Source organism: Leucoraja erinacea, unplaced genomic scaffold (assembly GCF_028641065.1).
Source record: "Leucoraja erinacea ecotype New England unplaced genomic scaffold, Leri_hhj_1 Leri_467S, whole genome shotgun sequence".
NCBI classification, from domain to species: domain Eukaryota; kingdom Metazoa; phylum Chordata; class Chondrichthyes; order Rajiformes; family Rajidae; genus Leucoraja; species Leucoraja erinaceus.
In genome coordinates this window covers 86,764-111,966 of record NW_026576368.1, presented here as the reverse complement: position 1 = coordinate 111,966, position 25,203 = coordinate 86,764, and the positions used below count along the sequence as shown (strand labels likewise).

At 47.8% G+C, this 25,203-nt stretch overlaps 1 protein-coding gene across 1 annotated transcript in view; it reads left to right on the top strand.

Moving 5' to 3' along the window:
- Positions 1-6,540: 6,540 nt before the first annotated feature.
- LOC129693908 (sterol 26-hydroxylase, mitochondrial) overlaps positions 6,541-25,203 on the top strand; it is a 44,480-nt gene continuing 25,817 nt past the window's right edge. Inside the window, exons 1-2 of the mRNA XM_055630645.1 lie at positions 6,541-6,763; positions 9,929-10,128. Coding sequence (XP_055486620.1) covers positions 6,705-6,763; positions 9,929-10,128 — 259 coding nt within the window. The 5' untranslated portion in view covers positions 6,541-6,704. The remainder of the gene's footprint in view (positions 6,764-9,928; positions 10,129-25,203) is intronic.

The window sequence follows — 25,203 nt, the reverse complement described above, 5'->3', positions numbered from 1 at the left end:
TGGATACTGGACTTTCTAACCAACGACCCCAGTCTGTGAGGTTAGACAAGCACACCTCTTCTACCCTCACCCTGAACACCGGCGTTCCTCAGGGCTGTGTGCTGAGCCCCCTCCTCTACTCTCCCTCTTCACCTATGACTGCACACCTGTACATGGTACTAACACCATCATCAAGTATGCATATGATACAACGGTGATTGGCCTCATCAGCAACAACGATGAGCTGGCCTACAGGGAGGAGGTCAAGCACTTAGCAGCATGGTGCGCTGACAACAACCTGGCCCTTAACTCCAAGAAGACCAAGGAGCTCATTGTAGACTTCAGGAAGTCCAGAGGCGGCACGCACACCCCCATCCACATTAACGGGACGGTGGTGGAACGTGTTTCTAGCTTCAGGTTCCTGGGAGTCAACATCTCCGATGACCTCTCTTGGACCCACAATACCTCTACCCTGAGCAAGAAGGCTCATCAGCGTCTCTCTTCCCGAGGAGACTGAAGAAGGTCCATCTGTCTCCTCAGATCCTGGTGAACTTCTACCGCTGCACCATCGAGAGCATCCTTACCAACTGCATCACAGTATGGTATGGCAACTGCTCTGTCTCCGACCGGAAGGCATTGCAGAGGGTGGTGAAAATTGCCCAACGCATCACCGGTTCCTCGCTCCCCTCCATTGAGTCTGTCCAAAAGCCCATCCGGGAGGCGCTACAGGTCTGTCCGTTGCCGAACCAGCAGGTCGAGGAACAGCTTCTTTCCGGCGGCTGTCACTCTACTAAACAACGTACCTCGGTGACTGCCAATCACCACCCCCCCCCGGACCACCCCCCCCCCCCCGGACACCTATTATTATTTATTCAAATCGTTTGCTATGTCGCTCTTCAAGGGAGATGCTAAATGCATTTCGTTGTCTCTGTACTGTACACTGACAATGACAATTAAAATTGAATCTGAATCTGAATCTGAAATAACTGGGGTCCCAGCACCGAGCCTTGCGGCACCCCATTAGCCACTGCCTGCCATTCTGAAAAGGACCCGTTAATTACTCTTTGCTTCCTGTCTGCCAACCAGTTCTCTACCCATGTCAATACCCTACCCCCAATACCATGTGCTCTAATTTTGCACACTAATCTCTTGTCAAATGGGATTGTCCAGAGGGAAGTGATTCAAAGAGTTTGTGGCCAGGGTGAGAGGGGTCAGAGATTATCTTGCCCGCTCGCTTCCTGGCCCTTGCAGTGTACAGTTCATCAATGGAGGGAAGGTTGCAGCCAATAACCTTCTCTGCTGATCGGACGATTCGCTGCAGCCTCCAGGTGTCGTGCTTGGTGGCTGAGCCAAACCAGACCATGATGGAGAAGGTGAGGACAGACTCTACAATGGCCGTGTAGAATTGGACCATCATTGCCTGTGGCAGATTGTGCTTCCTCAGCTGCTGTAGGAAGTACATCCTCTGTTGTGCCTATTTGACTGTGGAGTCGATGGTAGCCCCCCACTTAAGGTCCTTGGAGATGATGGTTCCCAGGAACTTAAAAAACTCCACAGATGTGACTGTGGTGTTGTTGATGGTGAGTGGGGTGAGGGGAGGGGGAGCTCTCCTAAAGTCTACAGTCAAGTCCACTGTCTTAAGAGCATTGAGCTCTAGGTTGTTGCTACGGCACCGGGACGCCAGCTGTGACACTTCCTGTCTGTAGGCAGATTCCTCCCCATCCTGGATCAGTCCAATCAGGGTTGTGTCGTCCGCAAACTTGAGAAGTTTGACAGAGGTGTCCGTGGAGGTGCAGTCGTTGGTGTAGAGGGAGTAGAGGAGAGGAGAGAGTACGCAGCCTTGCGGTGCTCCTATGCTGAGCATTTGCGGGTCCAAGATGTGCTTTCCCAGCCTCGCATGCTGCTTCCTGTCTGTCAGGAAGTTCCACTGACAGAGGGGTTCAGGCACAGTCAACTCGGAAAGTTTGGAGTGTAGTAGCTCTGGCACAATGGTGTTGAATGCAGAGCTAAAATCACCAAACAGGATCCTCACATAGGTCCCCTGGCAGTCTAGGTGCTGTGGGATGAAGTGCAGGCCCAGGTTAACTGCATCATCCACAGATCTATTGGCCCGATATGCAAACTGCAGAGGGTCCAGCAGGGGGATTGTGATATTTTTCAGCTTGGCCAGCACAAGCCTTTCAGGTGTCTTCATGACTGCAGAGGTCAGTGCGATAGGCCTGTTTTTGGGTAGAGGGACAATAGTGGAGACTTTGAGGCAGGCAGGGACAGTACATGTTTGCAGGGACTGGTTAAAAATGTCTGTATAGACCGGTGCCAGCTGTTTGGCACAGATTTCTGGCTTTTTTTGTCCTCTGAAAGCCTCTCCACCTCCTCTATTTTTATTGTTGATAAGTGATATTGTGCAGCACAGAGGGTGTGGGTGATTGGGTGTGAAGTGGTGATTGGAGGGGGGTGGGTGTAGAAGGGCCCAGTCTTTGCAGACTGAGGTCAGGCTGTGAGTGGGTGTGAAGTGTTGGTTGGGGTGGGAAATGGTCCAGTCTTTTCATTCTGGAGTCTTGCCTTAAGTCGGTGTGAAGTAGTGAATGGGAAGGAGTGGGTGCAGGGTCCATAGGGTCCAATAGGTGCAGGAGTAGGCCATTTGGCCCCTCGAGCCAGCACCGCCATTCAATGTGATCATGGCTGATCAACCCCAATCAGTACCCCGTTCCTGCCTTCTCCCCATGTCCTTTGACTCTTTTTTCTAGCTCTCTAGCTCTCTCTTGAAAGTATCCAGAGAACCGGCCTCCACCGCCCTCTGGGGCAGAGAATTCCACAGACTCACAACTCTCTGTGAGAAAAAGTGTTTCCTCATCTCCGTTCTAAATGGCTTAACCTTTATTCTTAAACTGTGTGGCCCCTGGTTCTGGACTCCCCCAACATCGGGAACATGTTTCCTGCCTCTAGCGTGTCCAAACCCTTAATAATCTTATGTTTCAATAAGGTCCCTACTCATCCTAAACTCCAGAGTGTACAAGCCCGGCCGCTCCGTTCCCTCAGCATATGACAGTCCCGCCATCCCGAGAATGAACCTACGCTGCACTCCCTCAATAGCAAGAATGTTTAGTTTAGTTTGTTATTGTCACATTTACTGAGGTTCAGTGAGAAGTTTTTTTGTTGTGTGCTATCCAGTCAGCGGGAAGACTACACATGATTACAACCACATAGAAACATAGAAACATAGAAATTAGGTGCAGGAGTAGGCCATTCGGCCCTTCGAGCCTGCACCGCCATTCAATATGATCATGGCTGATCATCCAACTCAGTATCCCGTACCTGCCTTCTCTCCATACCCTCAGATCCCCTTAGTCACAAGGGCCACATCTAACTCCCTCTTAAATATAGCCAATGAACTGGCCTCAACTACCCTCTGCGGCAGAGAGTTCCAGAGACTCACCACTCTCTGTGTGAAAAAAGTTCTTCTCAATCTTCCTGCATCTAGCCTGTCAAACCCCTTAAGAACTTTGTAAGTTTCTATAAGATCCCCTCTCAATCTCCTAAATTCTAGAGAGTATAAACCAAGTCTATCCAGTCTTTCTTCATAAGACTGTCCTGACATCCCAGGAATCAGTCTGGTGAACCGTCTCTGCACTCCCTCTATGGCAATAATGTCCTTCCTCAGATTTGGAAACCAAAACTATACGCAATACTCCAGGTGCGGTCTCACCAAGACCCTGTACAACTGCAGTAGAACCACCCTGCTCCTATACTCAAATCCTTTTGCTATGAAAGCTAACATACCATTCACTTTCTTCACTGCCTGCTGCACCTGCATGCCTACTTTCAATGACTGGTATACCATGACACCCAGGTCTCGCTGCATCTCCCCTTTTCCTAGTCGGCCACCATTTAGATAATAGTCTGCTTTCCAGTTTTTACCACCAATATGGATAACCTCACATTTATCCATATTATACTGCATCTGCCAAACATTTGCCCACTCACCCAGCCTATCCAAGTCACCTTGCAGTCTCCTAGCATCCTCCTCACAGCTAACACATCTTCCACAGTGTACAGATACAGGATAGGTTCATATGTGATTGGGGTGGAATTAGACCATGGAAAACATAGAAACATAGAAACTAGGTGCAGGAGGAGGCCATTCGGCCCTTCGAGCCTGCACCGCCATTCATTGTGATCATGGCTGATCGTCCCCTATCAATAACCCGTGCCTGCCTTCTCCCCATATCCCTTGACTCCACTAGCCCCTAGAGCTCTATCTAACTCTCTCTTAAATCCATCCAGTGACTTGGCCTCCATTGCCCTCTGTGGCAGGGAATTCCATAATTTCACAACTCTCTGGGTGAAAAAGTTTTTTCTCACCTCATTCTTAAATGACCTCCCCTTTATTCTAAGACTGTGGCTCCTGGTTCTGGACTCGCCCAACATTGGGAACATTTTTCCTGCATCTAGCTTGTCCAGTCCTTTTATAATTTTATATGTTTCTATAAGATATTCCCCTCATCCTTCTAAACTCCTGTGAATACAAGCCTAGTCTTTTCAACCTTTCCTCATATGACAGTCGTGCCATCCCAGGGATCAATCTCGTGAACCTACGCTGCACTGCCTCAATCACACGGATGTCCTTCCTCAAATTAGGAGACCGAAACTGTACGCAATACTCCAGATGTGGTCTCACCAGAGCCCTAGACAACTGCAGAAGAACCTTTTTGCTCCTATACTGAAATCCTCTTGTAATGAAGGCCAACATTTCATTAGCTTTCTTCACTGCCTGCTGCACCTCTCACCAGGGACTAACTCTACTGAACGTTTTTCCTTCCATTATTTATTATGTAAAAGAATATGTGTGTTATGATTGTGTTTATAATTTGTTTGGTTGTTTTGTTGTTTGTCTTTTGCACAAACGTCCGCGAGCATTGCCACTTTCATTTCACTGCACATCTCGTATGTGTATGTGACAAATAAACTTGACTTGACTTGACCTGCACGCCAACTTTCAGTGACCGGTGTACAAGGACACCCAGGTCTCGCTGCACCTCCCCCCCTTACCTAACCTAACCCCATTGAGATAATAATCTGCTCCCTTGTTTTTGCCGCCAAAGTGGATAACCTCACATTTATCTATATTATACTGCATCTAACAGGAATCTGAGGGGTTACCTTTTCACACAAAGGTGGTGGGTGTATGGAACGAGCTGCCAGAGCAGGTTGTTGAGGCAGGGACTACCCCAACATTTAAGAAGCATTTAGATGGGTACCCTTCATCCGGAATCAGTAGCCCGTCCCTCTCTCTCTCTCTGTCACGAATACGTATTCATAGCAAAAGGATTTGAGTATAGGAGCAGGGAGGTTCTACTGCAGTTGTACAGGGTCTTGGTGAGACCACACCTGTAGTATTGCGTACAGTTTTGGTCTCCAAATCTGAGGAAGGACGTTATTGCCATAGAGGGAGTGCAGAGAAGGTTCACCAGACTGATTCCTGGGATGTCAGGACTGTCTTATAAAGAAAGACTGGGTAGACTTGGTTTATACTCTCTAGAATTTAGGAGATTGAGAGGGGATCTTATAGAAACTTACAAAATTCTTAAGGGGTTGGACAGGCTAGATGCAGGAAGATTGCTCCCGATGTTGGGGAAGTCCAGGGCAAGGGGTCACAGCTTAAGGATAAGGGGGAAATCCTTTAAAACCGAGATGAGAAGCACTTTTTTCACACAGAGAGTGATGAGTCTCTGGAACTCTCTGCCGCAGAGGGTAGTCAAGGCCACAGTTCATTGGCTATATTTAAGAGGGTGTCAGATGTGGCCCTTGTGGCTAAGGGGATCAGAGGGTATGGAGAGAAGGCAGGTACAGGATACTGAGTTGGATGATCAGCCATGATCATATTGAATGGCGGTGCAGGCTCGAAGGGCCGAATGGCCTACTCCTGCACCTAATTTCTATGTTTCTATGTTTCAATGATTAAGAAAAGGGGAGGTGCAACGAGACCTGGGTGGCCTTGTACATCAGTCACTGAAAGTAAGCATGGAGGTACAGCAGGCAGTAAAGAAAGCTAATGGCATCTTGGCCTTCATTGCGAGAAGATTTGAGTTTAGGAGCAAGGAGGTCCTACTGCAGTTGTACAGGAATCTGGTGAGACCCCACCTGGACTATTGTGTGCAATTTTGGTCTCCTAATTTGAGGAAGGACATTATTGCTATTGAGAGAGTGCAGCCTGGGTTCACCAGGTTAAATTCCCAATATGGCAGGACTGACATATAATGAAAGAATGGGTTTCCTAGATGTGTATTCACTGTAATTTAGAAGGATGAGAGGTTATCTTACAGAAACATATAACATTCTTAAAGGATTGGACAGGCTAGATGCAGGAAAAATGTTCCCGATGTTGGGGTCACTGTGTAAGAATAAGGGGTAGGCCATTTGGGATTGAGATGAGGAAATACATTTGCACCCAGAGAGTAGTGAAACTGTGTATTGTAAATGCATTTCGTTGTCTCTGTACTGTACACTGACAATGACAATTAAAATTGAATCTGAATCTGAATCTGAATCTATTGTAATGTAAAGTAATTGGGCATGTTGGGTCTGATTTACAGGTTGTGCAGAAGAAGAAGTATGGTCCCATTTGGAAGTCGAAACTCGGACCCATCTCAGTCATCAACGTGGCAAGCGCTGACCTGATTGAGGCAATTCTCCGTCAGGAGGGCAGGTACCCCACCCGAGCCTACATGCCCCACTGGCGGGAGTACAGGGAGTTGAGAGGCCACGCGTACGGACCCCTCTGCGAGTAAGTATTGGCGGCCTTGTAGAGACTTATAGAAACTTCTAATCTGATGGAGACATGTAAAATTCTCGAAGGATTGGTACAGAAAAAATGTTTCCGATGTTGGGGGAGTCCAGAACCAAGGGCTCACAGTTTCTGAATAAGGGGTATGCCATTTAGGACTGAGATGAGGAAAAACTTTTTCACCCAGAGAGTTCTCTGCCACTGAAGGTCGTGGAGGCCAGTTCACTGGATGTTTTCAAGAGTGGGTTAGATTTTGCTCTTCGGGCTAATGGAATCAAGGGATGCGGGGGAAAAAGTAGGAATGGGGTACTGATTTTAGATGATCAGCCATGATGGTATTGAATGGTGGTCCTGGCTTGAAGGGCCGAATGGCCTACTCCTGCACCTATTTTTCTATGTTTCTGTGCTTCTATGTCTTTCAGAAGTTCATAAATGATAGAAGCAGAATCAGGCCATTCGGCCCTTCAAGTTTATTCCATCCAATCAAGGCTGATCTGACACTCCCTCCTAACCCCATTCTCCTGCCTTTTCCCCATAACCCTTGACACCCGTACTAAACATCGAAACATAGAAAATACAGGTAGGTGTAGGCCATTCGGCCCTTCGAGACAGCACCGCTATTCAATATGATCATCGCTGATCATCCAAAAATCAGTACCCCGTTCCTGCTTTCTCCCCATATCCCTTGATTTGGTTAGCCCTAAGAGCTATATCTAATTCTCTCTTAAATACATCAAGAATCTATCCACCTCAGTCTTAATCATATCCATTGACTTGGCCTCCACTGCTGTCTGTGGCAATGAATTCCACAGATTCACCACCCTCTGACTAAAGAAATTCCCCCTCATCTCCTTCCCAAAGGGCCGTCCTTTTATTCTGAGGTTATGACCTCTGGTCCGAGACTCTCCCACCAGTGGAAACATCCTCTCGACATCCAATCTACCCAGGCCTTTTGCTGTTCAGTAAGTTTTGATGAGGTTCCCTCCGCCCCCTCATCCTTCTAAATGCCAGCGAGTACAGGCCCAGTGCTGTCAAATGCTGATTTGTGATTGAGTCATTCAGGGCATCCCTATCAAACGTGGACGATGCGTTCTGCTGGGCCTCCCTTAAGGGCCTGTCCCACGAGCGTGCGCCTGCATGCGGCAAGCGCGACCAAACCGGAAGCGGGGGCCGCGCGGAGGTCGAGTGATCCCGTACGAGTTGACGTGAAGTTCGAGCAAAGTCCGCGGGAAGTTCGCGCATGACCTACGGCGTCGAGACGCTGCGCACGCCTGTAGCGCAGCGTCTCGACAACAATTTTTGGACAATTTATCGGAGCCCCGCGCGATGTCGGGACCAGCTCCGCACAACTCCATACGGCTCCGGCGATCGAAGTGGGACCGGCCCCGCGAGGCCGTACGGCTCAAGCAACCACGTTAGGTCGCGCTTGCCGCGTGCAGTCGTATGCTTGTGGGACAGGCCCTTTACAGCGCCAGAGACCAGGGTGCGATCCTGACTAAGGGTGCTGTCTGTACGGAGTTTGCACGTTCTCCCCGTGACCTGCGTGGGTTTTCCCTGAAATATTTGGTTTCCTCCCACACTCCAAAGGCGTATGGGTTTGTAGGTTAATTGGCTGTGGGATAAATGTATATTGTCCCTACTTTGTGTGTACGACAGTGTTAGTGGGCAGGGATCGCTGTTCGGTACGGATTCGGTGGGCCGAAGAGCCTGTTTCCGTGCTGTATCCCTAACACTTAAAGGCGCTAAGGGCAATTTACAGAGGCCAATTACCCTACAATCCCACACGTCTTTGGGATGTGGGAGGAAACCCGTGCGTTCACAGTGAGAACGTGCAAACACGGCCTCGACCCGAAATGTCACCTGTTCCGTCTCTCCAGAGTTGCTGCCTGTCCCGCTGAGTTACTCCAGCATTTTGTGTCTATCATAGAAAAATAGAAACATAGAAAACAGGTGCAGGAGTAGGCCATTCGGCCCTTCGAGCCTGCACCGCCATTCAATATGATCGTGGCTGATCATCTAACTCAGTATCCTGCTCCTGCCTTCTCTCCGTACCCCCTGATCCCTTTAGCCACAAGGGCCACATCTAACTCCCTCTTAAATATAGCCAATTAACTGGCCTCTACTACCTTCTGCGGCAGAGAATTCCACAGATTCACCACTCTCTGTGTGAAAAAAGTTTTCCTCATCTCGGTCCTAAAAGATTTCCCCCTTATCCTTAAACTGTAACCCCTTGTTCTGGACTTCTCCAACATCGGGAACAATCTTCCTGCATCTAGCCTGTCCAAACCCTTAAGAATTTTGTACGTTTCTATAAGATCCCCCCTCAACCTTCTAAATTCTAGCGAGTACAAGGCGAGTCTATCCAGTCTTTCTTCATATGAAAGTCCTGACATCCCAGGAATCAGTCTGGTGAACCTTCTCTGTACTCCCTCTATGGCAAGAATGTCTTTCCTCGGATTAGGAGATCTTCGGTTTAAACTTTTGTTACCTAGAGAGTTGTGAGTCTGTGGAATTCTCTGCCTCAGAAACATAGAAACATAGAAACATAGAAATTAGGTGCAGGAGTAGGCCATTCGGCCCTTCGAGCCTGCACCGCCATTCAATATGATCATGGCTGATCATCCAACTCAGTATCCCGTACCTGCCTTCTCTCCATACCCTCTGATCCCCTTAGCCACAAGGGCCACATCTAACTCCCTCTTAAATTTAGCCAATGAACTGGCCTCAACTACCTTCTGTGGCAGAGAGTTCCAGAGATTCACCACTCTCTGTGTGAAAATGCATTTCGTTGTCTCTGTACTGTACACTGACAATGACAATTAAAATTGAATCTGAATCTGAATCTGAATCTGAAAAAAAAGAAGGCTCTGGAGGCCAATTCTCTGGTTGCTTTCAAGAGAGAGCTAGATAGGGCTCTTTAAAGATAGCGGAGTCTGGGGATTTGGGGAGAAGGCAGGAATGGGGTACTGATTGCGGATGATCAGCCATGATCACATTGAATGGTGGTGCTGGCTCGAAGGGCCGAATGGCCTACTCCTGTGCCTATTGTCTATTGTCTATAAACCAGCATCTGCACTCCCTCCCTTCACTGTATCTTCTTGTGTTCTTTGTTCATGGGGTTTGGAATGGGAGGCAGCAGAATGATCTTTCTTTCATTTACCTCAGGTACGGCCAAGAATGGTTTCACATCCGCAGTATGCTGAACCCCAAGATGTTGAAGCCTAAGGAGGTTTCCAATTACTCCCCAGCGATCAGTGAGGTGGTGACGGATTTTGTGAAGAAGATCCGGTGGGTGAGGGAGACCCACGGTGGGGGACTGATGGTGAACGATATCTCCAAAGAACTCTACCAGTTTGCATTTGAAGGTATTTGAAGGATGTTTGTGATATCTAGTCTATTATAGCTTAGTTCCCGACGTTGGGGAAGTCCAGAACTAGGGGTCACACAGTTTAAGGATAAGGGGGAAGTCTTTTAGGACTGAGATGAGAAAAACATTTTTTTACACAGAGAGTGGTGAATCTCTGGAATTCTCTGCCACAGAAGGTAGTTGAGGCCACAGTTCATTGGCTATATTTAAGAGGGAGTTAGATGTGGCCCTTGTGGCTAAAGGGATCAGGGTGTATGGAGAGAAGGCAGGTACAGGATACCGAATTCGATGATCAGCCATGATCATATTGAATGGCGGTGCAGGCTCGAAGGGCCGAATGGCCTCTACTCCTGCACCTATTTTCTATGTTTCTATGTTTCAGTTTAGAGATACAGTCCCTTCGGCCCATCGAGTCCGCACCGACCAACAATCCCCGCACACTAACACAACCCCTAAACACACCAGGGGCAATTTACACTTATACCAAGCCAAATAAACTACAAACTGGTACGCCTTTGGAGTGCGGGAGGAATCCTCCCTCGGAGAAAGATCTCGGGGGGGGGGGGGGGGAAGATCTCGGAGAAAACCCACGTAGGTTACAGGGAGGACGTACAAACTCCGTACAGACAGCACACACCAGGGTCAATTTTTTTTTTAACATTTACCAAGCCGATTAATCCACAAACCTGTACGTCTTTGTAGTGTGGGGGGAAACTGAAGATCTCGGAGAAAACCCACGTACAAACTCTGTACAGACAGCAGCCGTAGTCGGGATCGAACCCGGGTCTGTGGCACTGTGAGGCAGCAACTCTACCGCTGCGCCACCTTGCCAAAAGTTTAGTTTATTGTCACTTGTGACGAAGCACTGCGAAAATCTTTTTGTTGTGCGCTGACCAGTCAGCAGAAAGACAATACTTGATTACAATCGAGCCGTCCACAGTGTACAGATACAGGATTAAGGGGAAAAACATCCAATTCACTACTTTGCAGAATATGTTGCCATACAGAACTTTTGATGCAGAATTACCCTCTGGTTTAGTTCCTCGAGACTTCCGCCTCTACAGTGGATCATTATACCTTTGTATTCCAACTTCATGTGGTTGCCAATGTTCTACCTTACACAAACTCTTACATAGAAACATAGAAAATAGGCGCAGGAGGAGGCCATTCGGCCCTTCGAGCCAGCACCGCCATTCATTGTGATCATGGCTGATCGTCCCCTATCAATAACCCGTGCCTGCCTTCTCCCCATATCCCTTGACTGCACTAGCCCCTAGAGCTCTATCTAACTCTCTCTTAAATCCATCCAGTGACTTGGCCTCCACTGCCCTCAATTTGTGGCAGGGAATTCCACAAATTCACAACTCTCTGGGTGACAAAGTTTTTTCTCACCTCAGTCTTAAATGACCTCCCCTTTATTCTAAGACTGTGTGGCCCCTGGTTCTGGACTCGCCCAACATTGGGAACATTTTTCCTGCATCTAGCTTGTCCAGCCCTTTTATAATTGTATATGTTTCTATAACATATCCCCTCATCCTTCTAAACTCCAGTGAACACAAGCCTGATTTAGAATACAAGTCTGATTAAACTTCATCTTTCACCTAAGGAAGCTGGCAAAGGTGAAGCCCATTCTCGAGCGGCAGCATTTTGAAACAGTAATTCACGCCTTTATTTCATCTCGACTGGATTACTGTAACGCGCTCTACTCTGGAGTCTCACGAGCTTCGTTGGCTCGTCTCCAGTTGGTCCAAAATGCTGCCGCTCGCCTTTTAACCGGAACTCGAAAGAGGGAGCACATTACGCCAATTTTGGCCTCCCTTCACTGGCTCCCAGTGCACTTTCGAGTTCATTTTAAAATTATTTTATTTGTTTTTAAATCATTGAATGGCCTCGCCCCGCCTTACCTCTCTGAGCTGCTCCACCTATATGCTCCTACCCGGTGCCTCAGGTCAGCGGATCAGCTGCTCCTTGAGGTACCAAGGTCCAAGCGGAAGCTCAGAGGGGATAGAGCCTTTTCTGTTGCTGCCCCGGCACTCTGGAACACCTTGCCGCTGCAGATCAGACAGGCCCCTTCACTGGTTACACAAAAAAGCTGGAGAAACTCAGCGGGTGCAGCAGCATCTATGTGGGTGCAGCAGCATCTATAGGCCCCTTCACTGTCCATCTTTAAATCCTCCCTAAAAACTCATTTTTATTCACTGGCTTTCGACACTGGCTGAGACATTGTTCCTGTTTTAGTGCTTTTAATGTCTTTTAATTTTTACTGTTTTTATAGTCCTGTCGTCTTAATGGTTTTAGTAGTTTGTAATAACTTTTTGTTGACTTCTCATGTACAGCACTTTGTGGTAACTGATGTTGTCTAAAAGTGCTTTATAAATAAAGTTATTATTTTTATTATTATTATATTATATTCATCAACCTCAGTCCTAAACGGTTTTATTAATCCAGCATTCAGGGTATGCACGTTAGTTTGGTTTTGTCTATTGTCATGTGTATCGAGGTACCGCGAAAAATGTTTTGTTTTTGTGCTATCCATCATCATCATCATCATCATTGATAGCATCATAGAAACATAGAAACATAGAAATTAGGTGCAGGAGTAGGCCATTCGGCCCTTCGAGCCTGCACCGCCATTCAATATGATCATGGCTGATCATCCAACTCAGTATCCCGTACCTGCCTTCTCTCCATACCCCCTGATTCCATTAGCCACAAGGGCCACATCTAACTCCCTCTTAAATATAGCCAATGAACTGGCCTCAACTACCCTCTGTGGCAGAGAGTTCCAGAGATTCACCACTCTCTGTGTGAAAAAAAGTTCTTCTCATCTCGGTTTTAAAGGATTTCCCCCTTATCCTTAAGCTGTGACCCCTTGTCCTGGACTTCCCCAACATCGGGAACAATCTTCCTGCATCTAGCCTGTCCAACCCCTTAAGAATTTTGTAAGTTTCTATAAAAGATCCTCTCTCAATCTTCTAAATTCTAGAGAGTATAAACCAAGTCTATCCAGTCTTTCTTCATAAGACAGTCCTGACATCCCAGGAATCAGTCTGGTGAACCGTCTCTGCATTCCCTCTATGGCAATAATGTCCTTCCTCAGATTTGGAGACCAAAACTGTACGCAATACTCCAGGTGTGGTCTCACCAAGACCCTGTACAACTGCAGTAGAACCTCCCTGCTCCTATACTCAAATCCTTTTGCTATGAAAGCTAACATACCATTCTCTTTCTTCACTGCCTGCTGCACCTGCATGCCTACTTTCAATGACTGGTGTACCATGACACCCAGGTCTTGCTGCATCTCCCCCTTTCCCAATCGGCCAACGGGCAAGGTGCTTTACAATGCTACGTATGACAGTGATCGCAACTTCTACTGAAGTGTGGATGGCCGTCGGCTCGCTAGGAGCTCATCCGCCCTTTGACAGGTCTTGTTTTTGTTCCTGCTGGGGGGGCCACAGCCCCCTCCTCACCTGGCTAACCAGGTGGGGGAGACGGTTTAGTCGCCGACTATCCGACCATGGAGCGGGCAGCACGGGATTACATGGCGCCCATGGGAATATACAATAGACAATAGGTCAAGTCAAGTTTATTCATCACACACAATTGCGAGATGTGCAGTGAAATGAAAAGTAGCAATGCTCGCGGACTTTGTGCAAAAAGACAAACAAACAAACAACCAAACAAACTACAAACAGGTGCAGGAGTAGGCCATTCGGCCCTTCGAGCCAGCACCGCCATTCAATGTGATCATGGCTCATCATCCCCAAACAGTAACCCGTTCCTGCCTTCTCCCCATATCTGCTATCTTTAAGAGCCCGATCTAGCTCTCTCTTGAAAGCATCCAGAGAACCGGCCTCCACCGCCCTCTGAGGCAGAGAATTCCACAGACTCACAACTTTCTGTGTCAAAAAGTGTTTCCTCGTCTCCGTTCTAAATGGCTTACTCCTTATTCTTAAACTGTGGCCCCTGGTTCTGGACTCCCCCAACATCGGGAACATGTTTCCTGCCTCTAGCGTGTCCAAACCCTTAATAATCTTATATGTTCCAATAAGATGCCCTCTCATCCTTCTAAACTCCAGAGTGTACAAGCCCAGCCGCTCCATTCTCTCAGCATATGACAGTCCCGCCATCCCGGGAATTAACCTTGTAAACCTACACGGCACTCCCTCAATAGCAAGAATGTCCTTCCTCAAATTAGGGGACCAAAACTGCACACAATACTCCAGGTGTGGTCTCACTAGGGCCCTGTACAACTGCAGAGGGACCTCTTTGCTCCGATACTCAACTCCTCTTGTTATGAAGTCCAACATGCCATTCGCTTTCTTCACTGCCTGCTGTACCTGCATGCTTACTTTCATTGACTGATGAACAAGGACCCCCAGATCCCGTTGTACTTCCCCTTGTCCCAACTTGACACCATTTAGATAATAATCTGCCTTCCTGTTTTTGCTACCAAAGTGGAGAACCTCACATTTATCCACATTAAACTGCATCCGCCATGCATCTGCCCACTCCTCCCCCAACCTGTCCAAGTCACCGTGCATTCCTATAGCATCCTCCTCACAGTTCACACTGCCACCCATCTGCAAATTTGCCCTGACCTGACAGTGTAAAGACTATACATGATTACAGTCGAGCTGTCCACAGCGTACAGATACAGCAGGGCAAAGTCTGCAGACGATAACAGGATCAACAAACTCATCAGGAAGGCTGGCTCCATCCTGGGGGTGGAGTTGGAGTTGGATTCACGGGAGGTTGGTCTTGGTGGGGAGGATGCTCCTCAAACTGTGGAGCATCCTGGACAATACAGCTCCCCCCCTCCATAACACACTGGTTTGACACACGTCAAAAACCTCGGCGTGATATTTGACTCAGCACTAAAATTTGACCAACAAGTCAATGCCGTGGTAAAAGCTAGCTTCTTCCAGCTTTGGACGATAGCTAAAATAAAAAATTCCTCCAGTTTGATGACCTGGAAAAGATCATCCACACATTCATCTCCTCCGGCCTCGATTACTGCAACTCCCTCTACACTGGCATCAGCCAATCTTCCCTGTCCCACCTGCAACTGGCCCAAAACGCCGCAGCGTACGAGACTCCTGACGGGCACCTGAAAAAGGGACCACATCACCCCGATCCTGGCCTCTCTCCACTGGCCCCCTGTGCGGTTCCGTATACATTTCAAGATCCTCCTGCATGTCTACAAAGCCCTCAATGGGCTTGCCCCCACCTACATTAAAAGTCTGCTCACCCACCACTCCACCTCCAGGCCCCTCAGATCGGCCGACTTGGGGCTGCTGAATATCCCGCTGGTCTAGGCATAAGGTCAGGGGCGACCGAACGCACCTTTGCGGTTGCAGCTCCTAGACTGTGGAACAGCATCCCCCCTTCCCATCAGAACTGCCCCCTCCATCGACTCTTTGAAGTCAAGACTAAAGACTTATCTATACTCCCAAGCCTTTCCTGACGTCCTCTGAGCGAGGGCTACATGTATATATGTATGTAGCTTGTTTTGTTGTGCTATTCTTATAACAAATGTAAAGCACTTTGGCCAACGAGAGTTGTTTTTTAAATGTGCTATAGAAATAAATGTGACTTGACTTGACTTGACTTGACATGGTCAACCTGAGGAGCACCTTCAGCAACAGACTGGCTCCACCAAGATGTAGCACAGAACGCCACAGGGGATCCTTCTTCCCTGTGGCTATCACACTGTACATCTCTTCCCCCTTCTGTCGTGGGGTAGACCGACTCCCCCCCCCCCCCTCCCCTCCTCCCCCCCTCCCCAATATTTGCACCCCCCCCCCCCAAGCCTTTCCACTCATCACTTTAATTTCATCTTTCATGTATTTTATGTTTTTATGACTGTTGGCAGATCAATTTCCCTCCTGGGATCAATAAAGTTCAATCGTATCGTAAAGGGAACAGCGTTTAGTGCAAGATAAAGTCCAATAAAGTCCAATTAAAGAAAGGCCGAGGGCCTCCAATGTGGTAGATGGTAGCTCAGGACCGCTCCCTAGTTGTTGGTAGGCCGGTTCAGTTGCCCGATTGCAGCTGAGAAGAAACTGTCCCCGAATCTGGAGGTGTGCGTTTTCACACTTCGTACCTCCTGCTACATCAGCACTTCCTGACTCCTATACTCAAGTATAAAATCATTAGGGTAACAGATAGAGTCGTGGAGTGATACAGTGTGGAAACAGGCCCTTCGGCCCAACTTGACTTGCCCACACCGGCCAACATGTCCCAGCTACACTAGTCCCAACTGCCAGCATTTGGTCCATATCCCTCCAAACCTGTCCTATCCCTGTACCTTTGCCTTCCATCACAGTGGGTTCACTGTGATAGATGTTTGTGTGAATTAAATTGTGTGTATGTCTGTAGGAAATTGTCTTTGTTTGTATGGCTGTGGAAACGAAATTTTGTTTGAGCCTCACTGAGGCGCAAATGATAATAAATGGTATTGTATTGTATACCTGTCTAACTGTTCCTTAAACGTTGTGATAGTCCCTGCCTCAACTTTTGGTCTCCAAATTTGAGGAAGGACTTCCTTGTGATTGAGGCAGTGCAGCGTAGGTTCACGAGATTGATCCCTGGGATGGCGGGACTGTCATATGAGGAAAGATTGAAAAGACTAGGCTTGTATACACTGGAGTTTAGAAGGATGAGGGGGGGATCTTATAGAAACATATAAAATTGTAAAAGGACTGGACAAGCTAGATGCAGGAAAAATGTTCCCAATGTTGGGTGAGTCCAGAACCAGGGGCCACAGTCTTGGAATACAGGGGAGGTCATTTAAGACTGAGGTGAGAAAAAACCTTTTCACCCAGAGAGTTGTGAATTTGTGGAATTCCCTGCCACAGAGGGCAGTGGAGGCCAAGTCATTGGATGGATTTAAGAGAGAGTTAGATAGAGCTCTAGGGGCTAGTGGAGTCAAGGGATATGGGGAGAAGGCAGGCACGTGTTATTGTTAGGGGACGATCAGCCATGATCACAATGAATGGCGGTGCTGGCACGAATGGCCGAATGGCCTCCTCCTGCTCCTATTTTCTATGTTTCTATGTAACAATGAATGAAAGATATGCAAAAAAGTAAGGATGATCAAGGAATCAGGCCACTGTTGGCTGTTTGTTGAGTGAAAACGAGAAGCGGATGGGACTTGGATGGGGGAGGGATGGAGAGAGAGGGAATGCCGGGGTTACTTGAAGTTAGAGACCAATACCACTGGATTGTAAGCTGCCCAAGAGAAATATGAGATGCTGTTCCTCCAATTGGGTGGGTGACGTTTCAACATCATCAAGGACCCACACCATCCTCGCCACACACTCATCTCTCCACTGCCTTCAGGTAGAAGGTACAGGAGCCTGAAATCTGCAACATCCTGGTTGAGGAATAGCTCCTTCCCCACAGCCATCAGACTATTAAACTCAACTCAAACAAAAATCTGAACTTTAGAAACATAGAAAATAGGTGCAGGAGTAGGTCATTCGGCCCTTCGAGCCTGCACCGCCATTCAATATGATCATTGCTGATCATCCTCTCAGTATCCTGTACCTGCCTTCTCTCCATACCCCCTGATCCCTTTAGCCACAAGGGCCACATCTAACTCCCTCTTAAATATAGCCAATGAACTGTGGCCTCAACTACCTTCTGTGGCAGAGAATTCCACAGATTCACCATTCTCTAGCCTATTGCACTTTATATGCTTATTTATGTGGTTGTGTGTATATATATTCAATGGTATATGGACACACTGATCTGTTCTGTATTCAATGCCTACTATGTTATGTTGTGCTGAAGCAAAGCAAGAGTTTCATTGTCCTATCTGGGACACATGACAATAAACTCACTTGAATCCTGAATCTCTTGAGGTCGGGTCTGTCGCCCGTCCTTTTCCTCCAGAGATGCTGCCTGACTCGCTGAGTTACTCCAGCACTTTGTTACTGTCTTTTGTATAAACCAGCACTTGCAGTTCCTTTTTTCTACATACAGAATACCACTGGCCGATTAGGAAAAGGGGAGATGCAACGAGACCTGGGTGTCATGGTACACCAGTCATTGAAAGTAGGAATGCAGGTGCAGCAGGCAGTGAAGAAGGCGAATGGTATGTTATCATTCATAGCAAAAGGATTTGAGTATAGGAGCAGGGAGGTTCTACTGCAGTTGTACAGGGTCTTGGTGAGACTACACCTGGAGTATTGCGTACAGTTTTGGTCTCCTAATCTGAGGAAAGACTTTCTTGCCAAAGAGGGAGTACAGAGAAGGTTCACCAGACTGATTCCTGGGATGTCAGGACTGTCTTATGAAGAAAGACTGGATAGACTTGGTTTATACTCTCTAGAATTTAGGAGATTGAGAGGGGATCTTATAGAAACTTACAAAATTCTGAAGAGGTTGGACAGGCTAGATGCAGGAAGATTGTTCCCGATGTTGGGGAAGTCCAGGACAAGGGGTCACTGCTTAAGGATAAGGGGGAAATCCTTTAAAACCGAGATGAGAAGAACTTTTTTCACACAGAGAGTGGTGAATCTCTGGAACTCTCTACCACAGAGGGTAGTTGAGGCCAGTTCATTGGCTATATTTAAGAGGGAGTTAGATGTGGCCCTTGTGGCTAAGGGGATCAGGGGGTATGGAGAGAAGGCAGGTACGGGATACTGAGTTGGATGATCAGCCATGATCATATTGAATGGCGGTGCAGGCTCGAAGGGCCGAATTGCCTACTCCTGCACCTAATTTCTATGTTTCTATGTTTCTATGAAAGACTGGATAGACTCAGCTCGTACTCGCTAGAATTTAGAAGATTGAGGCCCGGGTTTGATCCCGACCACGGGTGCTGTCTATACGGAGTCTGTACGTTCTCCCCTTTGACCTGCGTGTGTTTTCTCCGAGATCTCTGGTGTCCCTCCGCACTCCAAACACGTACAGGTTTGTAGGCTAATTGGCTCGGTTAATTGCAAATTGCCCCTAGTGTGTGAGGGACAGCATTAGTGTACGGGGATCGCTGGTCGGCGCAGACTCGATGGGCCGAAGGGCCTGTTTCCACTCTGCATCCCTAAACATAACCAAACAAAATGTGCCCTCTTCTCGTCACCAGTTTTTCCCCCCCCCCCCCCACCCCCCACACCCCCGCCGCACTTTCAATCTAAAGAAGAGTACGACCCAAAATGTCACCTGTTCTCTTTCACCAGAGATGCTGCCCGACTCGCTGAGTTACTCCAGCGCTTTGTGTCTACCTTCTGTGTAAACCAGCATCTGCAGCCCCTCGAGTTTTAGACTGCGTTAGATACAACATAGAAACATAGAAACATAGAAATTAGGTGCAGGAGTAGGCCATTCGGCCCTTCGAGCCTGCACCGCCATTCAATATGATCATGGCTGATCATCCAACTCAGTATCCCTGTACCTGCCTTCTCTCCATACCCCCTGATCCCCTTAGCCACAAGGGCACATCTAACTCTCTCTTAAATATAGCCAATGAACTGGCCTCGACTACCCTCTGTGGCAGAGAGTTCCAGAGATTCACCACTCTCTGTGTGAAAAAAGTTCTTCTCATCTCGGTTTTAAAAGATTTCCCCCTTATCCTTAAGCTGTGACCCCTTGTCCTGGACTTCCCCAACATCGGGAACAATCTTCCTGCATCTAGCCTGTCCAACCCCTTAAGAATTTTGTAAGTTTCTATAAGATCCCCTCTCAATCTTCTAAATTCTAGAGAGTATAAACAAGTCTATCCAGTCTTTCTTCATAAGACAGTCCTGACATCCCAGGAATCAGTCTGGTGAACCGTCTCTGCACTCCCTCTATGGCAATAATGTCCTTCCTCAGATTTGGAGACCAAAACTGTAGGCAATACTCCAGGTGTGGTCTCACCAAGACCCTGTACAACTGCAGTAGAACCTCCCTGCTCCTATACTCAAATCCTTTTGCAATGAAAGCCAACATACCATTCGCAACATGCTGGTGTAACTTCTTCTTCGGGTCTGAAGAAGGGTCTCGACCCGAAACGTCAGCCATTCCTTCTCTCCAGAGATGCTGCCTGTTCCCGCTGAGTTAGATTAGATTAGATTCAACCTGATTGTCATTGCACAAATACAAGTACAGGTACAACGAAATGCAGTTAAGCATCTAATCAGAGTGCAAAGTAGTAAAATGCTGATTCAAACAATATATACAGATGAGGATATATTGATCTAAGTACACAGGCAAATACATATACACAGATAAAAGATTGACATGTGCTATCTTCTGGTGAATAGAGCTTAACTGTAAATTATATAAGCTATAAATAATACTAGTGCCGGGCCTGTGAGTTCAGCAGGGTGATGGTGTTTTGGAAAAAGCTGTTCCTAAGCCTGCTGGTGCAAGACCTGAGGCTCCTGTACCACCTCCCTGATGGGAGGAGGGCAAACAGTCCATGGTTGGGGTGTGAGGGGTCCTTGATGATTTTGCCGGCCCGTCTCAGACACCGTGTGAGGCGAAGGGCGGCCATTGCAGGGAGCGGGGCACCGATGATGTGCTGGGCGCCTGTTGCAGTGCCTTCCTGTCAGCTGCAGTGCAGCTGCTGTACCATACCGTGAAGCAGGTGGTCAGGATGCTTTCTAATGTACAGCGGTAGACGTTGGACAGGATCTGTGGGGGGGACAGCATTACTCCAGCATTTTGTGTCTACCTTCGATTTAAACCAGCATCTGCAGTTCTTTCCTACATAGTTTTAGACTCCTCTACCCTTTGGGAAAAGATAGAGGCTCTTCACCTAATCCATGCCTCTCAGAAATGTGTAAACATCAAAAAGGTCATCCAGTCGGGTGAAAGGGAAAGGGAAATGGCAATATAGAGATAATTATACTGTGCCCCCCCCCCTCAAAGATTAGCCTTGGACAACTAATGCTGGCGTTGCTGGTAATATTATTGACTTAATAAAACATAAAGACTTGTGTCACACTTTGAGCTGCACCATGGAGAGCATCCTTACCAACTGTATCACAGTATGGTATGGCAACTACCATATAATTACCATATAACAATTACAGCACGGAAACAGGCCATCTCGACCCTTCTAGTCCGTGCCGAACACGTATTCTCCCCTAGTCCCATATACCTGCGCTCAGACCATAACCCTCCATTCCCTTCCCATCCATGTAACTATCCAATTTATTTTTAAATGATAAAAACGAACCTGCCTCCACCACCTTCACTGGAAGCTCATTCCACACAGCTACCACTCTCTGAGTAAAGAAATTCCCCCTCATGTTACCCCTAAACTTCAGTCCCTTAATTCTCAAGTCATGTCCCCTTGTTTGAATCTTCCCTACTCTCAGTGGGAAAAGCTTTTCCACGTCAACTCTGTCTATCCCTCTCATCATTTTAAAAACCTCCATCAAGTCCCCCCCTTAACCTCTGCGCTCCAAAGAATAAAGCCCTAACTTGTTCAACCTTGTTCACCGCAGACAACTGCTCTGTCTCCGACCGAAAAGCTCTGCAGAGGGTGGTGAAAACTGCTCAACACATCACCGGTTCCTCGCTCCCCTCCATTGAGTCTGTCCAAAGCAAGCGCTGTCTGCGGAGGGCGCTCAGCGTCGTCAAGGACTGCTCTCACCCCAACCACAGACTGTTTACCCTCCTACAATATTAATATAATAACAATAACTTTATTTATAGAGCACTTTAAAAACAACCGCAGTTGCAACAAAGTGCTGCACATGACTAATCATGGACAAAAAAATTATTACACGACAATAAAAACATTAAAAGAGAGAGTAAAAACAATAAAATTAAAAACATTAAAAGCACTAAAACAGGAGCAAAGTCTAAAGCAGGGTCAAAAGCCAAGGAATATAAATGTGTTTTAATACTGGTTTTGAAGATGGACAGTGAAGGGGCCTGTCTGATGTGCAACGGCAGGGAGTTCCAGAGTGCCGGAGCAGCAACAGAGAAGGCTCTATCCCCTCTGAGCTTCCGCTTAGACCTCGGTACCTCCAGGAGCAGCTGATCAGCTGACCTGAGGCACCGGGCAGGAGCGTATGGGTGGAGCAGCTCAGAGTGGTAAGGCGGGGCGAGCCCATTCAACGATTTAAAAACAAATAAAATAATTTTAAAATGAACTCGAAAGTGCACCGGGAGCCAGTGGAGGGAGGCCAGAATTTGTGTTATGTGCTCCCTCTTTCGAGTTCCAGTTAAAAGGCGAGCGGCACCAACTGGAGACGAGCCAGCGAAGATCGAGCAACTCCAAAATAGAGCGCGTTACAGTAATCCAGCCTAGACGTGATAAAGGCATGGATTACTGTCTCAAAATGCTCCCGCTCGAGAATGGGCTTCACCTTTGCCAGCTGCCTTCGGTGAAAGAAGCTGGACTTAACCACCGCGCCTATTTGACGATCTAATTTAAAATCATCCTACCATCTGGCAGGCGCTACAGGTCTCTCCGTTGCCGGACCAGCAGGTTCAGGAACAGCTTCTTCCCTGCGGCTGTTACACAACTTAACTCTGAACCTTGGTGATTGCCAGTCACCCCCCCCCCCAGACACTCCTTCCCCCAGAAAAATTGCACTACTGCTACTGTATGTACCTATATTTATATTTACTGCTCATTATTCTATGTTCGCTCTTCTGGGTGAGATGCTAACTGCATTTCGTTGTCTCTGTACTGTACACTGCACAATGACAATAAGGAATATTGGTGTTCGGTAGGCGGCGTGACTCTCGTCAGCAGCGGCCTCTGCAGCCCGCCCGCGTTTTTATTATTTTCTGTCTATGTTTCTACGTAGTTTTTGTTATATTTTTGTTGGGGTGTGGATTTGGGGGGGGGGCAGGGGGGTGGGGTGCAGGGAGGGGGCAACTTTTAAATCTCTCCCTGCACGGGAGACCCGACCTTTTCTTGTCGGGTCTCCGTTGTCGTTGGGGCTGCAATGAGGAGCGGCCTCCAACAGAAGAAGCCGGGGACTCTGGTGCCGACGACTCACCTCACCGTCGCGGAGCTGGCCGAGTCCGGAGCTGGTGGAGCGGTGGTGGAGCGCTGCTGCTGCTGCGGCCCAACCTCCGGAGATTAGGAGGCTGCTACTGCGGGTCTGCGGACGTCGGCACCGGGAGCCCGCGGGTCCCTGGAGGGAGACCGCCTTTCAGGGCTCCTGCAATGGCGACTTCTCCCGCCCGAGTTGCGGGGTTGAAGAGCTCCTGGAGCGGGGCCTAACATCACCGCCCCGCGCGGCTTGGAATGGCCGCGGGACTCTGCGAGCGGACGCCGGGGGCTCTAACACCAAGACCCGGTGTGCGACCTCGCATCATCCGGTGTGGCTTTAATGGCCGCGGGACAATCGCCATCGCCAGCCGGGGGCTTTGACTTTGACTCTGACATCGGGGGGGGGAGAGTGCAGTGGAGAGATACGTTTTTTTTGGCCTTCCATCACAGCAATGTGATGGATGTTTATGTAAAATGTAAATTATGTTGTGTCTGGGGTCTATTTGTTTGTGATGCATGGCTGCAGAAATGGCATTTCGTTTGGACCTCAAGGGGTCCAAATGACAATTAAATTGACTATTGACTATTGACTATTGAATAAATCTGAATTTGAATCTGAATCTGGATCTGTGGCACTCAAAAGCCTTTCTGTAGCTTCCCTTACCCAGTGGCTGACTGGGGCTTGACCTGTGATATGTGAGTTTAGAGCCAAACCTCTCTGAATGATTAGCTAACCTTCAGTATTTTCAGTATTCAGTATTTATTTACTTTCATGTCATTTTAACTGAGTACTTACATACACAGAAGAAACAAAAACATTGTTTCTCAAGACTGGATTGAGGGGGGATCTTATAGAAACGTACAAAATTCTGAACCCAGGACTAGATGAATAGTTACGTTCTCTGACCTACGGACCAATCTCCTAAGTTGTATTATTGATAGTTTATCCTATTTTTCTAATTTCTTTATTTCTTTCTTTCTTTATTTTTCCTATCTATAAATATAAATAAATAATTAGAGGCAATGTTAATGTGCAACCGATACAGGAGGGTCCCAGCTACTGGGTCCCTGGAAACCTGGATATATAGAAACATAGAAACATAGAAAATAGGTGCAGGAGTAGGCCATTTGGCCCTTCGAGCCTGCACCGCCATTCAATATGATCATGGCTGATCATCCAACTCAGTATCCCGTCCCTGCCTTCTCTCCATACCCCCTGATTCCTTTAGCCACAAGGGCCACGTCTAACTCCCTCTTAAATATAGCCAATGAACTGTGGCCTCAACTACCTTCTGTGGCAGAGAATTCCACAGATTCACCACTCTCTTTGTAAAAAATGATTTTTTCTCATCTCAGTCCTAAAAGACTTCCCCCTTATCCTTAAACTGTGTGACCCCTTGTTCTGGACTTCCCCAACATCGGGAATAATCTTCCTGCATCTAGCCTGTCCAACCCCTTAAGAATTTTGTAACTTTCTATAAGATCCCCCCTCAATCTTCTAAATTCTAGCGAGTACAAGCCGAGTCTATCCAGTCTTTCTTCATGTGAAAGTCCTGACATCCCAGGAATCAGTCTGGTGAACCTTCTCTGTACTCCCTCTATGGCAAGAATGTCTTTCCGCAGATTAGGAGACCAAAACTGTACGCAGCTCGGTGCAGCCAACGCCAAGGCTCGGTGGGGGAGGACCACAGTCTAGGGTCCTCCCGCTACTGGACATGAGGGGGCAGGGTGTGGTGGAGACATCCCTCAAAATAAAGGAAGGGATTCCACGCCGGTGGGGCCACATGTGTGGCATGGGTGTGGGGTGAAATTTGTGAATTGGGGAAACTGTATTGTATTGTATGTATATGTATGTATGTATAGCCTCCGATAATGTCGGATGGAGTTTCGTAATAATGCCCCATGTCCCACTTAGGAAACCTGAACGGAAACCTCTGGAGACTTTGCGCCCCACCCAAGGTTTCCGTGCGGTTCCCGGAGGTTGCAGGTGGTTGCCGGAGGTTGCAGGTAGTGGAAGCAGGTAGGGAGACTGACAAAAACCTCCGGGAACCGCGCGGAAACCTTGGGTGGGGCGGAAAGTCTCCAGAGGTTTCCGTTCAGGTTTCCTAAGTGGGACAGGGGCCT